The sequence below is a fragment of the Bombus pascuorum genome, chromosome 6, assembly GCF_905332965.1.
Source record: "Bombus pascuorum chromosome 6, iyBomPasc1.1, whole genome shotgun sequence".
Taxonomy (NCBI): Eukaryota; Metazoa; Arthropoda; class Insecta; order Hymenoptera; family Apidae; genus Bombus; species Bombus pascuorum.
Window position 1 is genome coordinate 5868475 of NC_083493.1, and position 16255 is coordinate 5884729.

Here is a 16255-nt window from a genome sequence, read left to right on the forward strand (position 1 = left end):
ACAAATATGAATGATTAATTTATTATATAAAGTAGTTTCTTTTTTATAATATTTTGTATTCTTAATATTTGAATTTTACAATAGATTATTGAGACTATGCCGTTTAAACAGTACAAATATTTATATAAGAAAATATTCAGATTAAAAATTTATAATAATGATGTTTATAATAACTAAAATAAATATATGTATTACTGTCAATAAAGAATACTCTATGGATTGATGTATATGATAGTAATAATAAATACTATTGTAAAATAGATAAAATCTTACGTTATAAAGTATTTATGTAAATATAATGATGTTTAACAGTACACATAATTCATATTTGTAATTTTTATTGCTCATATCGGGCATTTTAATGTAAACTTTAAAAGAATGGAATATGATACTGAAAGATTTTATTTAAAATTTTCAAAGAACAAGAGAAATAGTAAAAATACTAATACATAACTTATAAATTAAAATTCGAATATAATTGCTGTTGCCTTAATTCGTATTAAAAATATACAAATTTTGCAAAACAAATGAAAGAATATAAACTTTAAAAAAAGGAAAGTGAAATACCTTGGTATCCAAATAGGACTGACATTAGGTTCAGTTGGTTCTTCTGTAGAAGATTTTACAGGCAAAGTCTTAGTCCTTTGCAAAGCCATTCTAATGTCTTTAATAGCAGCTTCAACTTCACCACCTATTTCTAGATTAACGCTTTGTCTAGCCTGAGGTGCTGGCGGTGGCGGTGTGCCAAGAGGATCCAAACCATCAAGCTGAAGCTCATTTGTATCATATGAATTTTCTTTCTTAGGAACAAATAGATCAGGCGATGAAGTTTTTAAGGAATGCAAAATATCTTTGCCGACATTTAAGCCAGAGATATCTTTCCCAACTGAATCATTCTCCGTGGTAGCTGGATGAGTACTATCATTAATACGACTACGTTGAATAATTTCTTTTTCAATTTCATTAATTTGTCGCTTCATCAACATCACAGTTGGATTATTATTATCAGTATCACTGGCGTGTCCACTAGATAAACCATCTTCGAGAACTGGCATGCTAGCATATATTCTCAATGAATCTGAATTATTTCCTAAATCGCCAACTGATCCAAGAAGACCACTAGCTGGTATTAATTCATTATCCATCATCATTAATGAAACTTCACTATCGAGATCTCCACAATTACTGTCGCAATCAGTTGTTTCAGGACTCAATGTAAAATTGCGAGAGTGCCCGACTTGCAATCCAACCTCTGTTTCTCCGAGATCCTCACTACTTCCAGTACCTACTGAGAGGTCTAAGAAATTATTTTCATGTTCACCGGCCTAAAAAGAGACAAAATACTAAAATTCAAGTAAATATAACTTCATTTTAAGTAAAACGATGCTATGTAATATATTTTGGACTTCATCTTTTTTTTTATTGTAGATCGATTTTTGATGATTAACTTCAAATTTGATTAATGGCTTATATACAAATAAAAATTACTATATATACACATTTAGAAATTTGTTTGTATGAATATTCTTACATTTTGTGGAAAATCTGCTCTTTGTTTCTTGGGAGATTCATGAACTAGAACTTCCTCTGTTGTTGGTGGACCACTAGCTAATCGTTGACCAACATAAGCACTTCCTCCTTGTCTCCGCAGTTCATAATCCAAATCCTAGAGAAAAGAGTATGATTATAAGCGGTAATTCGAAACATAATTACTATCATAAAAAAATCAATTTTACAAGCAACAAAAGTCAGAAAATGCTTTTTAATGTAAATCATATGCTAACATTGTAAGATAAAGTTACATTAAAAGAATTAAAAGCTTTAACTAAGGCATGAGTAAACTTAAAATGTTTATAATATGAAATGTGTATTTATGTAAATTTTACTTTTGTCAATCAAAATACATATAAAATAAACAAAATATTGATACCTGAAATGGGAAAGACTCAGTACTGTTTTCCTTTTCTTTTGTTGGTGGTGGACATTTAAAGAATTCCTCAAGTACTTTTCGAGTTTCTGAGAATTCATATAAATAATCAAATGTACTACCACCAGACGATACTAGATTGCTTATATTATCTGTGGGTATAGTTGATGGTTTTAAAGAGTCTTCTTCTTCATCTTCAATTTTAGGAGATGGAGGAGAGGCATTTACAGCTTGATCATCAGAATAATTTATATTTGTTTCTACCACAGCCTTTTCTACGATGATTTCTGCAGAAGTATCCTCCTTCTAAAAAGAAACATGAAAATATTCTATAATTTCTATTTTCTTGATATAATAATGTAACCATCCCTCCTCTTTCTCAAACTTGAATTTTATTAAATTTAAAGATAATTATACATATATATAAACTTATAAAAGACTTTAAAAATTGTTAAGGTGTTTAAGCTACACTATACACTCTGTATAATAACACAGGAAAATATAGCTATTCATTTGAAACATACCTCATTATGACTTGGTGTTGTCGGTAATACTCTCTGTGGAAAACCAGGCCTTGGTGTCATGTATACAGATGGTGATGACAAAAGGCATGGAAGTTGAGTATCACGTACTCCATAACGTCGTGGACTTTCAGAATATTGTGCTATGGGTAATTCACCAATTACTCTTGTTACTTTGTGATTACGTTCCGAAGATGGTGAGTCTACTTCACAATCACTAGCTGGAGTAATAACCTAAAAATATATGTTCTATATAGTATTTAAAACTTTATTTTGGATAATAATGCATAAAAACATTTTACTTCTCAATTATTTTACTATATTAAATGTTTCAAATAATTTTATTATATTCATCTTACAAAAAGGAAGATGTAATGAAATCTGATCATTTATTTAATTGTGTAAATACAAATATATATTATAGATAAAACAAGCAAATAAAAATATGCACCTTAAAAAATTCTGAAGTATTACGATGATATGCCGTTGTTGGGCTCGGTGTACTTCCAATGCTAGAACTTAAGGGTTCTGGAGGAATGCGACCTCTTTGAGATTCCTCAGTTTCGAGGCTTAAATTAGTTGGTGTAACTTGATTGGTATTATTAGAAGTTAAGTCTAGTCGCAAATTTTGCCAATTATCATCAATGTCATCAAAGACAACTACTTCACCATCACTAACGATAGCCATGCTTCTTGCTGGTGTAGTATGATTTGATTGATAATCTATGCAGCTTTTTGACAATCCATAATCAAGATCCGCAGTATTTTTTGATATACCATATTCTACATTATTGCTATTCAAAATTGAGTCATAGTTAATAATACGATTGCTGTGATTGCTCTTAGGGGAATCATAGTCAATAGATTTTGTTGGATTATGTCGCACAGAATGTATTTCTGAAGAAAATACAGTTTCTGTGACTTCTCTATTAGAACGCTGCTTTCTTGTATCACCGCATCTGAAAATTCAGTCATATATAATTTGTATTATTATATACAATCCTCCATCAGGAAAATAATACACAACTAATTGATTAAATATGATAGTTGTATGAATAAATGAAATTTTTCTTGTTCAATTCTGTCATATATTTTGTGTATTAGAAGTAGATAATACTTTTCAAATTACCGGCTTCTTAATTCCCATATAGTTTGAGTGTTTGGTGATTTATTATTTCTTTTAACTGATAGCTTGTTATCTGTTTGAATGTCTTCATTATTTAAGGAATTTGATGCCGCAAGAAAGCGTGATTTTCTAGCTGCTACTTTACCTCGACTCTGAGAAAAAACTTCTCGTCCACCAGCAATTTCTATAATTCTAAAAAAATAATTATTATTTAAATTAATGTTTAAAATACTGTTTGTAAAAACTATTTTTTATAAATTAAATTGTTATATAGTAAGTTAAAAATTGATAAGATATAAAACCTTAATACCTTAAATTTATTATATTTAATCCATTTGTTTATATGGTTATTTATTACATGTTAAATTAAGTTTAAATATCATTGAAGTAAAATGTAAAAGGAATACATAAGGAATTAAATAATTAAATAGAATAAACATAAAATTTTTTGAACATATGCTGACATATTATTTATTTCATAAATACAAATATTAAATTCTACTATATTCTATGAAATATTATACTAATGTTGATGTAAAATCAACAGTAGAAAATAACAAAAGATAAATGGGAACACAAAATATGTAGTCAATATTTATTTTATTATAAATTATTTAGATATCAAATATCTATGAAAATCTGTAGAAATATATTTATAGTATAAGAAAAATCTAATATAATTTTCATATTTATTTACATTAATATTATAACCGTATTGTCTTTGTACATATGTATAATTATATTAAAAATAAAGTTATGAAAGGAGATCAATATTTTCTTATTGCAATCATAAATAACTTATTAATTTATATCATTAATTATATTAAATTTATTCATAAATTTTCTTGGAAAAATGTGAAACATAATACAAAATATTAATAGTATTATTTAAAAATTTTTTGTAATAATACGATCATCTGAAATATATTTAATGCTTTACAACTTAACAAATTTCAATAAGAAAGAGGCATTACAATTACTAGATGAAAATACATTGTTTTCGTCGATATTATTTAATAAATTTATATTAAATAACTTTCCATCGTAATAAATGGTATTGTTAAAGACACTTTGAACTGATTATCTTAATTAAAATCATTACGAAATGAGTACTGATAGTATCTGTAAAATAATGTAAACAAAGAGTATAGGAAATTTTATTATGTTATATCATTTATTATATAGTTAGTACTTACACTTTGTTAATAAAAAAAATTAGTTTATATAAAAGTTTGTTGTTAATATAATAATAAACAGTTTATATGATATACATTTTTCATTAATCACCACAAATTAAGTTTAAGAACAAAAAGTGATACAATCTAACCTAACATCAATTGCTGTGTAATGTTTATCGACTAAACTTCGATTGTGTCATTGACAAGTTTATCGATTGTTTCAAAATGTGGGTAAAATTTTTATAAATATTTGATTCTTTAATCGTTTAGGTATTTTACAAATACTGAATTTAAAGATAACAGAATTAAAAACGCATAGTAACTAAGAAATCAATATCAGAATATAATATAGTGTAACAAATTAGAAATAAGAACCTAATAACAATCTTCTTATAATAGGCTATGAGACTGAAATAAATCAATTATTAATAAATCAATTATTATGCAATTAAAAAAGTAATAGTAAATTATTCATTCCTCTTGTTTTGTGAAAATGTAATTTGTTTTATGATGAAACATGCAATGTTAAAAAATATCAATATTAAATATAAAACATTGTTTGGAAATTTAATATCACAATCTGAATTTTTTGAGATTAATATAATTAATATAACATTTTGAAATTAAAATTTTAATTACCTGAAAAAGTTTAGAAAGCGTAATATATTGAGTTTTCCTTCGTTGAAAGTATTATCATTAGTATTTATTATTACATTTAAAAAATTATTCAGTGTGTTTATAAATTTTTTACTTTAAACATATATTTTTAAACACATATTATGAATTGTACTATCTTTTTTTTGTATATACATAAATAATGATTATAGTTTATTAGAGATTAGAGATTATAGTCTATTTATGGAAAATATAATATAATTCTGATATTTATTAATTTGGCTCATTACATATATATTCCCCAAATACAAAAGAGATATTTCAATATAATTAAAGTAACTTACCTGGAGTCCCTTAATTTGTAACTGCGATCACCCTTTGCAGAAGTTAAAATGTATACAGGGCTTTCCTCAGGCCCACTATCATCCTGTTGTGAGTGACTCTGCTGATCACTACCTGGAAGGCTACCATATTGTTGTGCATCTTCACTATGTCCAGAGGCAGACGAGGAGCTTGAAGAAAGCGGTTTAGTATTAAGTGCACCAAGCGAATTAAATGTTCCAAGAGGACCACCAACATTGCTTGTACCACTGCTAACACCAACAGATAGTTGACTGTCACCTGTAAAACCGGACACCATGTTCGTTGTCCTAGGAAAGAAAAGAGTAATTATGATTATTACCTATGTTTAATTTAAAGATCTTAGAAAGTATTAAAATCAATTTTATTTATTACATGTATTTATCATTATGATTATACACTTCAGTAAAAATCCAATAAATAACAGTTCTTATTAAATTCTTCACTAAATATGAAATTTTTTATTGATTTTTTAATATTATTTATTTATTTTTTATTTCATCTTTCATACACTAAATACGTTTGTATATATGTTTCTTAGTCTACAGTCTCATTGCATCTTGATGAATAAATAAAACATATTTCTAGCTTACAAACTTGCTTAAAACCATTTTACCCATTACAAACTAAATTACATCTTTTAATATAATATTGTGAAATTACCAAGATTTAAATTCATGCTTTAATTCATCATCCATAAAATTAGTTAATTTATTAATTTATTATTTAAATCAATATGCTGTAACAAAAAGATTCTCTATTTTATATATATACAGAACTACACAAGTTATTTAAGTTTTACTTATGATTAGAAACAGTTATCTGGATTTTTTATATATTAACATTTTTACAGTAGTACCAGAAATATTATATGTAATATAATGATTGTTAATTATTTTATTTCTATTTTTCAATACCACTTTTTTCTTATTAATATTTTTAATGTCATAAAATGAAGTTATTTTTCTATAAAATAGCTGTGAATTATCCCAATCTTTATTATTTTTGTGATGTAAAAGATATAGGGATTTTTAAAAGCTATATTTTCCACAAATATTTTAAAGATTTATATAAATGATATTCAGTGTAGTACCTAAAATTACACAAATACAGTTACTGATGTATTTAAAATATAGATTATAAATGTACAATATTTCTTCCTTCAAATATAAACTATTATTAACAAGGAATAGTACGTTTCAAATATAACTTTAATAAAAAAAATTTTATTTATTTTTGTTGTATGTATTATTATTTTTAAGCAATTTTTTTAAATTACTAGTTATTATAACAAAGCATTAATAAATAATTTAGTTTCTCAAATTCTGATGAAACTTAGTAAATTAATTAAATAGTTGTATAAAGTATTGGTAAGTAAACATTGCATTTTTAAACTGGACATTCGTCGCAATATATTTTTATTTATCTAAATAATGTTCGTTAATGATTGCAATGCAACTTGTAACATTTAAAATTCTATTATATCAATTAATTTTAATTACCGATTAGAAGAAAATCATTGATCGGTAAATCAATATAAATTTACCTATCGGAGATATCACGCTCGAGGTCGATCATGTCTTCCGGTATCGCTTGTGAGTGCGTTGAATGTGTGTTCTTGGAGTGAGTGTTTGCGAACGTAGTCGCGAGTGTATTTGTGAGGCTAGTCGTGAGGCTGGTGGTAACAGAGACGGCCTCCTTCTGGCAGAGGCTCTCATGCGGCTGACTGATCTGTGTGGAGGCCCCCGGACTCGGGGGTGGGCCACCCCTAGGCCGACATTTCGGGAAAAGTCGGTTCAAGTCTGCGTTTTCCAAGATCAGGCTTGTCATCGCCACGCCACATTCATTTCTCTTAATACCCTGTCCATTCTGGAACATTATATATCCGTATCATGTAGAATGCTACTACATATATGGTTAAATTTTTACGTTGTTAGGTGTTTTTATATCAGATGAAAGTTCTGAATATTGCTTAACATATAATTAATATCTAATTAATAATTTTAATCTTTTGTTCAATATATATTTACTGATGTGTAAAGAATCATTAATATGCAATGCAATAAATATTAAGTCTTTAACGAAGAAAATAACCTGTTAGAGATCTCGTTTAAAAGTGATAAACAAGCAGTAAAATTTAAAAAGACTTAGAATATCATAATGATTATTCTTAATACATATACATAATTCTTATTCATAATTTTACTTTTATTTTAAAAAATGGAACATAAAAAAGTAAAAATGTATTATTACTTTATCAAATTTCATTTTATTTTATTTTGTTAATTAACATAGAAGTATTTTATGTAATACGATCGCAAGAAAGAATGTTTATAATAATAAGCAAAAAAAATATACAGTGTAAAATTGTGAGAATATGTTTACTATGATATTCTTGTTACGATACAGTAAATACTTATAAAGTTGGACAGTCCTGAACTCTAAACATAAACCGGTACCTCACTTATTGATTAAATTATTGATAGGTAAATACATATATGCATAGCACGTGGTATTTTCAATACATAACACCGACCACTCAACTTCACACTTTAATAACGTAAAAAGTTATATCCTTTATTACAGAAATTGTAAAATTTAGATCAAAAGAACTCAATGCCACAACATCTATCAGACATACATTTATTTTAACAAATCATATAAAATTCTATGATGATTCACATAAAATTCACATCTAATTCTATGATATATATATAGCGTTGTTACCGAATTCTAATTTCGTTCTATATTCTCTTTTGCCATCATGCTTTTTTAAGATTCTACTTATATCGTTTTTATATTACGAAATATAAATGTATTTGCATAATTTTCATTAGACACATAATATAGTTTCATAACAATTATGCGAAATAAATAAAGGAAAACAGTAGACAAGAAAATAGAGAAATATAAAAAAAGAGACAAAATGAAATAAATAAATGACAATGGTGCAAGAAACTGGATAGAATAATGAGACATGGAAATCGGTGAAAAGAAAGAAAAGGTGGTAAAAGGAGAGCGAAAAGTCAGGAGGTGAAAGGAAGTATACAATAAGAAAGACGAGTTCTAGTCAAAATAAACGAACAGAATGAGACAAAGGCAAAAGGATGAGAAGTTTGCGGATTTGAGGAAAACATGAAAACACTAGCAGAAGAAACATAAAGAAAGCAAGATGAAAGACGAGAAAGTGTATACTAGAAAGGGCTAGAGAGAAGACGAGGGTTTGGCCCGTGCTTCGTTGAGCGTGGAATCAATAGGAGGTCACTGGCACCAGTAGATACAATCGGCACATTTTAAGTCTACCTCGGTGTTGCACAGCTTGCTATTGTATTGACCCTGTTTCTCTTTATGATTAATTCGAGACATGTGCATATCCGTAATTATAATAATTTGCACTGTATATTTCAACAGTCTATTCCTATCTCTTTTACCCCCATGTTCCCCTTTTTACTTTTCTCATCTTGAGAACAAGCATTGGGATGAATCATACAAATGACACTTTAATCCAGAAGCGATAGTTATTATTCTCTTCAATAACAAACAAGATTTAAACAGAGTGAAATCGTGCACTTATGAGATAAAATATTTTTTGTCAAAGCAATCAAAGAATCAACTTTATTTTATACTTTTATATATAAAAGATAAATTATTACGTTTTGTAATATAGTATTGTTACTTAAATTAAATATTGTATTTGGATGTATCATATAATTAAAAGACATTGTATTTCGGTGTAACTTTTGTACTAAAATAGATGTAAGCGAATTTGATTTGTTTTATTGATTCTTAAAATGTAAATTTCTAAAATGTATTAGATTGTACTGTTATCTATGGAAATATTATTTTATAAACCTATAAGCTATCAATTTTTTAATGATTTTTGTCAATGCTAGTAAAAATTGTTTATTTATATTTTTCATGTATATGAAAAAGTCAATTTTAGTTTAAAAAATATATGTATTACTTTTAGCCTTCAGCATATATGTATGTTATGAGTGTAATACGAATATAATTAATTTTATTCTTCCGCGATGATGTCTGGTACGATACCAACGCCATGAAAAGCAGAAAAATTATAAATTACATTAAAACGATAAGTTATGAATGTAAAATTTATCAAAAATATAATAATTAATAAGTGAAGTATGAGAAATGGAATTAAGTATTTGGAAAAAATGGAAAAAGGTAATTATAATGTATATACAATATATACTAATAACGTAATGAATATTACTACTATAATATATATAATAATGTAATAAAACAATGAAACAATAAAAATTAATCTAAGAAAGTTATCATTTTCAAAAATGTGTTTTATTTTGTTTAAAATTCTTTCATATGTAATGGATCTTAATAGCATAAGTTTTGTAAACTTTATACAGTATTAACTACGTGATGTAGTAGTAAATATCTATGTATATGTTAAATTTAGTCACTGCTGGTAACTTTAAGCTTACAATAGCAGGTTGTCATGGATATACGTTTATTTCCCTCACACGACAATGTTCAGTTTTTGGTACATGTGCATATAAAGAAATGCTAGCAAATAACTCGTTTTTAATTCGTAAGTATGATGGAAGGAAAATAACTGATAATTTGCATTGTAAAATATCATATTATACAAAACTATCTTACGAACTTTTTTATTTGAAATTAGCATGTTAATCGTCATGTGTGCTGTCAGTGGTAGATGACGTCTTTCGTTACTGTATAGGTTAGTTTCATTTTTTTTTCATTTGTCAGTTTGACAGTCTATGAGATATGCGGATTGTTCGCATGAAAATAGATCTTGCAATTCTGACTTAAAAATTAAGGTATTAAAAAATATAATTCATACGAAATATACGAAATAACTTTAACTCCAATTCCAAAAAGGTTTATAAAAAACATTCAGTTACTCGAGTACCGATGTAAATATATGTATAGATATTAGCTCTACATTGGTTCTAGCTAGTAATATAAAAAAATTACTATAAAAATTAAAATGAAAAATAATAATATTATATTATGGTTTTGTGATATATATTTCATGTTACACATTATTAATATAACAAAATATAATTTGATTAGTATAATGAATTTTTAAGTTGATATTTGATTGATATTTAATTTCATAAATGTTATATACTTAATACCTTTTTTAAAAAGATTTTCTAAAACTTCTGTAGTTATTACACATACGTAACATAATTTTGCATATGTTATTAAATTATGTAAGTCGTATATACATATGTGAATGTTTTTAATTTAGAGATTTGTTTTTGCAACAAAAGATATGTAATGAGAAGTGAAAAACGGAAATTAGAAAGTTAGTGTAAATAATAAAATGCTTGTACACATTTACATGTGATGAATATAAAAATGTTGTGATATCTTTCCTGTAATATTTATATAATCACTCGGAAATAAAAATGTATATATATCCATGTAGTACTTATATACAAGTATATCAACTTTTAAATTCAGTAATTTGATAATTAAAATTTTTCGGTTTTGCGATTGAAAAAAAATGTTAAAAACAGTATTTAGTTAAATGTGCGCTATTTAAGACAATGTATTTTATGCATTTATTTATATAGAAAATTACTTAAAATTCATTATTATTATCTTCACATAAATTAAAAATTATTAGGAAATAATCGAGGAAGTGATATACATTATACAATTAAAAGTATTTCATATTTTGCGTACGCTGAATTTTTATGTAAATTGGCATCGTTATTTTTATTCACCATTGTTTGCTATAATTATCCAAAATTATACTTAACTGTGCTTTATTGTGCTTCACACATTGAAATCTTTTTATATTCCAACATTTTTTGCCATAAAAATCGCATTAAATAATTTTAATTATAATAATTTTTAATAATTATCGATAATTTACTATTAAAAATACTAGCTTTTTGATTAAATGGAAATTGCGATATGTATATACCTATGTTCTTTATGTATCATTTCAGCAAAATTTTTATTGAAACAATATTTTTCTTAAAATCATTTTTAAATATTCATTTTTAAAGATTATAGACCAATAGTAAATTATATAGTATAAAACAAATATCATGAAAAAAGGTTGTGCTTAGATTTCTAAATAGAATTTATCTGATTGTATAGCGATTGTTCTTATGAATATTTCTGACAAAAATGAAACGCAGACTTATGGGTACTGAGTACACCTGTTTAAAAATGAGAGCATCATTTATATCGCAAATCCTATCGTCCGATACGTATGAATTATCTCTTGTCTGTCTGGATTATATTTTAAGAATCAAGATCGAATTTATTACTTATAATACATCTAAAAAAATCTCAAGGAAAAATCGATCGTACGATCTTATTTGTATTTGCATTCGTAAAAGAAAAGAAAATTTGAATGGAACCTACATCTGAAATGAGTGTAAATCGACGAAATTTCAATGAACTCGTATGCGTTTAATAGAAATTTTGCGAAAAAATAGAGGAAGGGCTTTGGCTGTAGGCGTCTTTCTATCCAGAGATTTCGAGGGTGACTTGACCTCTTTGAACATCAAATTATGCATTTTTGAACGAACTTAACGAAAATAGATGGACGTTTGATGCACGAAATGAAGTAAAATGCACGTTTTCACTATAAAAAGGAGACTAAAAATTCGTAATCAGGTCTTCTATTGGAGTCTCCCATCGCAATACGACTTGCGAGAAAGAGGAATCGATCCAACATGTTAACGCGTGTCTGGCATCGAGGATGGCAGCCACCCGAACAAAGTAAGTCTTTTAGAATAAATTTTATTATCGTTTCTATTTACCTTGTTATATCCGTTTTAATGCGTTCACTCGTCACTTTGTTATGACACGATGCACTGAATTAAAATGTCACACGAAATGTCGCAATAATCTGGTAATACGGTCGCGAGTACACAGGTCTTCAGAGGATAGTCAGACACTGAACGAATAGATGGCGCCCAACACTTGTACGCCACCCCTAGCGTCGAATTTTCCTTCAACCCTCTTGCTCCACTAACATTGCTTGCTGCTTTCGACTAGAGGGTTGATCGTGTGATTCTAATCAAACTAACGAAAGTCAGCGCCAGTTCTAACTACATAAAGTTATCTATAACAGAGAGTTGTTGATGCTTTTAGTTAATTTGTCCATCGGAAATTCAATAAACCAAAAGTATAGTTAAGAATATCATCGTATACAGAGAAAAGCATTGCTTGCCTTTAAAAGATTTAACCGTATACATATACATATATGTAATAAAAAAAAGTTTTTTTAAATACATAAATATAAGATTAATTATTGTCATACTAAACTATTATAAGATATTTAAGGACAATGTGTCTTAAAATGATATATTCTATACATATGTATAAGTAAAATATTGCTTTATATAATTGATTTTTTTTGCTTTTTGTAGAAAAATTATACAATGAATGCGTTTATATCTTAATAAATTACTATCAATTTTGTCATTATTTTTGCGTTTATAAACATGTTTATAAAATTATGGTTATAGAATCAAAAGTTTATTTAGGAATTTAACAGAATTTAATGTCGTTATATAGTTGCTATATCTAAGGCAATGGTTGCCCTATTTTAAATCACATCTTTAGTTTTAAACAACTGGTAAATGAATTGAACAAGAATTGAACATAAAATAGATAATCAAAGAGAATCAACCAACTAACAGCGGTTTTTATTAATTTTTTTAGAACAAATACTTTAAATACTTTTATTACTTAAACATTATCTAAACATATGTATATCATTCTTACGCAAAAATCAGATAGATGGTATGAAGTAAACATTATTTATTGATTGATATACGATGTAAACATTGTAACACAACAGAGATAAGTACATTGTTCATGTTAAAAGTATCTAAGTGCTTGAGAATATTACTAAGTACAATAAACATATATGTATAATAATATATTTTTTCCGCATGTTTTGTTTCTTTTAGAATGTCAGCTAGTGGTAATAATACAATAGAAATAAATATATATGTATGCATTGTCCATATGTATCATCCGGTATTATGTATATATAATTATATTTTACTTGCATAGTTTATTGCATTCTGATTGCATCGCGTTTAGAAGTCTATGTTTTACTTATTTCGTGTTCAAGAAGAACTATATAGTACGTATAGGTACTTTACAATTTACACTCATCAATAAAAAAAAGAATCCATTTTTTCAAATGAAATAATAAGAAAATAGTGATTTTTAATTAATTTACCAACTTTGTATATTTTACTCATTTCAATTGTATAAAAATAATGACACCATTATCTCAAAACAAGTAACGTATATTTCAGGTTAATCATAGTTATGTTAAGAAAAAATATGTTCTATATACGTTTAATTATTAACCCTTAAGTTAAATTAAATTATTAATTAATTTAATTTAAATTTATTTGAATAAATTAACGCTTAAGGAATGAAAGATTTTTTGCAAGTCCTTTGCATAATGGGACATTAGAATATTGAAATGTTTATCTTACTATCGGATACGATACCTACATGTATTCGCTTGGCTCACCAAGCGAACAATTAACAGGAACAAATATATCAGCTATCCCCGCTTAAGAGGTTAATTTTTGTTTTAATGATTAGATGTTATCACTTTGTAGTTTTATGTGATATTTAAGTTTTTAGAACATAAACTGTAATAAAATACATTAATATAATGCATAAAATGAATTTACTTGCTCTAACAATACAGTATGTGTAATTTTTTATAAACTTGAATTGTGTGTGTGCATGCCCAATATTTAAAATATAAAGTATGATAAATAAAGATATTTAGGATGTTATAAATATTAATTTATCCTTATTATTTTTCTACATTAAGAAGTGTAGTGCTATTGGAATTTTAGTATATGCTTTGTTTATCTATGTATGTACATATATGTGTATATACCATACGTATATACGGAAGTGCATATACAATGAGCATAAATATGAATCTTATGTATTCAGTTTTTAATGATATTAATAATAACTAAATCAGAAAAGCGTCATCTATTACTGATGCGCAATTACAACTAGATACTATATATATTTAATAACTGTTGATTGTGATGAGATATGGATGAGATTGAGACTACGGCCATGTAAACAGGTCTTGGTATTCAGTAGGGAAACCGTCCGAAATTTGAGTCATGCAAAATTAACATGGAAGACAACAAAGTTCACGTTTTTACGAGCCAGACAGAGATGAGTAGAGCGCCTCTGCCTCTGTGTGAGACATTCATAGCACGTTAACATGCGCAGAACATGAATCTTCTTGTCTTCCATGTTGCTTTTTTATGACTCAATTTTCGAACGGTTTCTACTATGCTTTCGATATATAAGTGTCTAATCCAAATGTTGAGATTTGTGTATATGACCGTGGATAAGACTATGGTATTTGGGTTAGATATTTCTCGTAATTTATTTATTTGCAGTTAATATCTCGAATATTTATACTTATCGTTCATGATTAAAAACTAGTGTGGGATGTAGTCATATAAAATGTGTACTAATTAAAAGAGTAACATTTAATCATTAATAAGGGTCCTGAAGGTAAATTGAAAATATTTTAATTTGTTAATTTAAAAATATAAAATATTAACAATTTATACGCATATTTGTTATTGACCAATTATTTTAATTCCACGTTAATTTTTTTTATCAGTTTTCATTATTTTTTACATACATATTAGTCCCAAACCTAACCTTTATTATTTAATTTTATGATACAATGCAATATAAAGATCACATATAACGAAGTTTTTCTATATTTCAGAATTGCAATTTCAAGTCTGATTCAAAATGGTCTGTGAAAAATGTGAAAAAAAATTAGGAAAAGTCATAACTCCAGATCCTTGGAAAAGTGGTGCACGGAATACAGTAGAAAGTGGGGGACGTAAAGTTGGAGAAAATAAAGCACTTTCTGCAGGGAAGGCAAGATTTAATCCCTATACTGTTACCTTTGAAACTTGCAGAATATGTAGACAGAAAGTACATCAAGTTGGATCACATTATTGTCAATCATGTGCATATAAAAAGGCTATATGTGCAATGTGTGGTAAAAAGCTAATGAGTACAAAGAACTATAAACAGTCTGCTACTTAAATATTAAACTTAATGGATGCGTTTGTAAATTTACATTATGTTAGATTTAGATAGGTATATAAAGGTATATAAATTTGACTTGGACAGATATTTTGTCTTGATATAAATAATAATTAAATATATATATAAGAGTATTCCTTAGATTATTTTAATAAAATATGGTAGGATGTACAAAATATGTTAGTTAATGTATAATATAGCATTATATCTAATTTTGCTTACCTATTCATAAACATGAATAACCTTGGTGACTATTTTTAAAACATCTGATAATATGAAAACAAAAGTTGAAAGAATGGAAATTATTAATGTTTATACCTAGAATATACCTATTTCGAAATGCATTTTACTAAAATATAAAAACATTTATAATTTAAAATAAGGTTAAAATAGATATACATACATATATCTATACGAATTCATG

General features: G+C 26.6%; 2 protein-coding genes and 2 long non-coding RNA genes across 12 annotated transcripts in view; 2 read left to right on the plus strand and 2 right to left on the minus strand.

Moving 5' to 3' along the window:
* The window catches only part of LOC132908030 (uncharacterized), a 39121-nt gene extending 26455 nt beyond the window's left edge, over window positions 1–12666 (minus strand). For all 8 annotated transcript variants that reach the window (XM_060961562.1, XM_060961566.1, XM_060961565.1 and 5 more), the window contains exons 1-9: window positions 12516–12666; window positions 7274–7596; window positions 5712–6017; window positions 3578–3766; window positions 2900–3407; window positions 2452–2682; window positions 1931–2233; window positions 1532–1666; window positions 568–1325 (exon numbers count right to left, since the gene is read on the minus strand). In XM_060961562.1, coding sequence (XP_060817545.1) covers window positions 568–1325; window positions 1532–1666; window positions 1931–2233; window positions 2452–2682; window positions 2900–3407; window positions 3578–3766; window positions 5712–6017; window positions 7274–7557 — 2714 coding nt within the window. In that variant the 5' untranslated portion in view covers window positions 7558–7596; window positions 12516–12666. The remainder of the gene's footprint in view (window positions 1–567; window positions 1326–1531; window positions 1667–1930; window positions 2234–2451; window positions 2683–2899; window positions 3408–3577; window positions 3767–5711; window positions 6018–7273; window positions 7597–12515) is intronic.
* On the minus strand, window positions 4019–4903 carry LOC132908035 (uncharacterized). The gene is made up of 2 exons (XR_009658295.1): window positions 4773–4903; window positions 4019–4696 (listed from the first exon to the last, which is right to left on the minus strand). It is a non-coding gene; the product is annotated as an uncharacterized LOC132908035 (long non-coding RNA).
* On the plus strand, window positions 4714–6177 carry LOC132908034 (uncharacterized). Its single transcript, XR_009658294.1, has 2 exons — window positions 4714–4979; window positions 5752–6177. It is a non-coding gene; the product is annotated as an uncharacterized LOC132908034 (long non-coding RNA).
* A 1161-nt stretch (window positions 12667–13827) lies between the features above and the next one.
* On the plus strand, window positions 13828–15890 carry LOC132908250 (cysteine-rich PDZ-binding protein). 2 transcript variants are annotated; one of them, XM_060962053.1, is made up of 2 exons: window positions 13828–13931; window positions 15503–15890. In XM_060962053.1, the coding sequence occupies exon 2, from the start codon at window positions 15529–15531 to the stop codon at window positions 15829–15831; it is 303 nt and encodes a 100-aa protein (XP_060818036.1). In that variant the 5' UTR covers window positions 13828–13931; window positions 15503–15528; the 3' UTR covers window positions 15832–15890. The 2 variants fall into 2 exon arrangements, with proteins under 2 accessions (XP_060818036.1, XP_060818035.1); XM_060962052.1 differs by lacking the exon at window positions 13828–13931 and adding an exon at window positions 14717–15279.
* Window positions 15891–16255: the final 365 nt, after the last annotated feature.

Bases quoted from the DNA above. Each gene is read 5' to 3' on its own strand.
- LOC132908250 (XM_060962053.1), top strand. From the start codon at position 15,529: ATGGTCTGTGAAAAATGTGAAAAAAAATTAGGAAAAGTCATAACTCCA.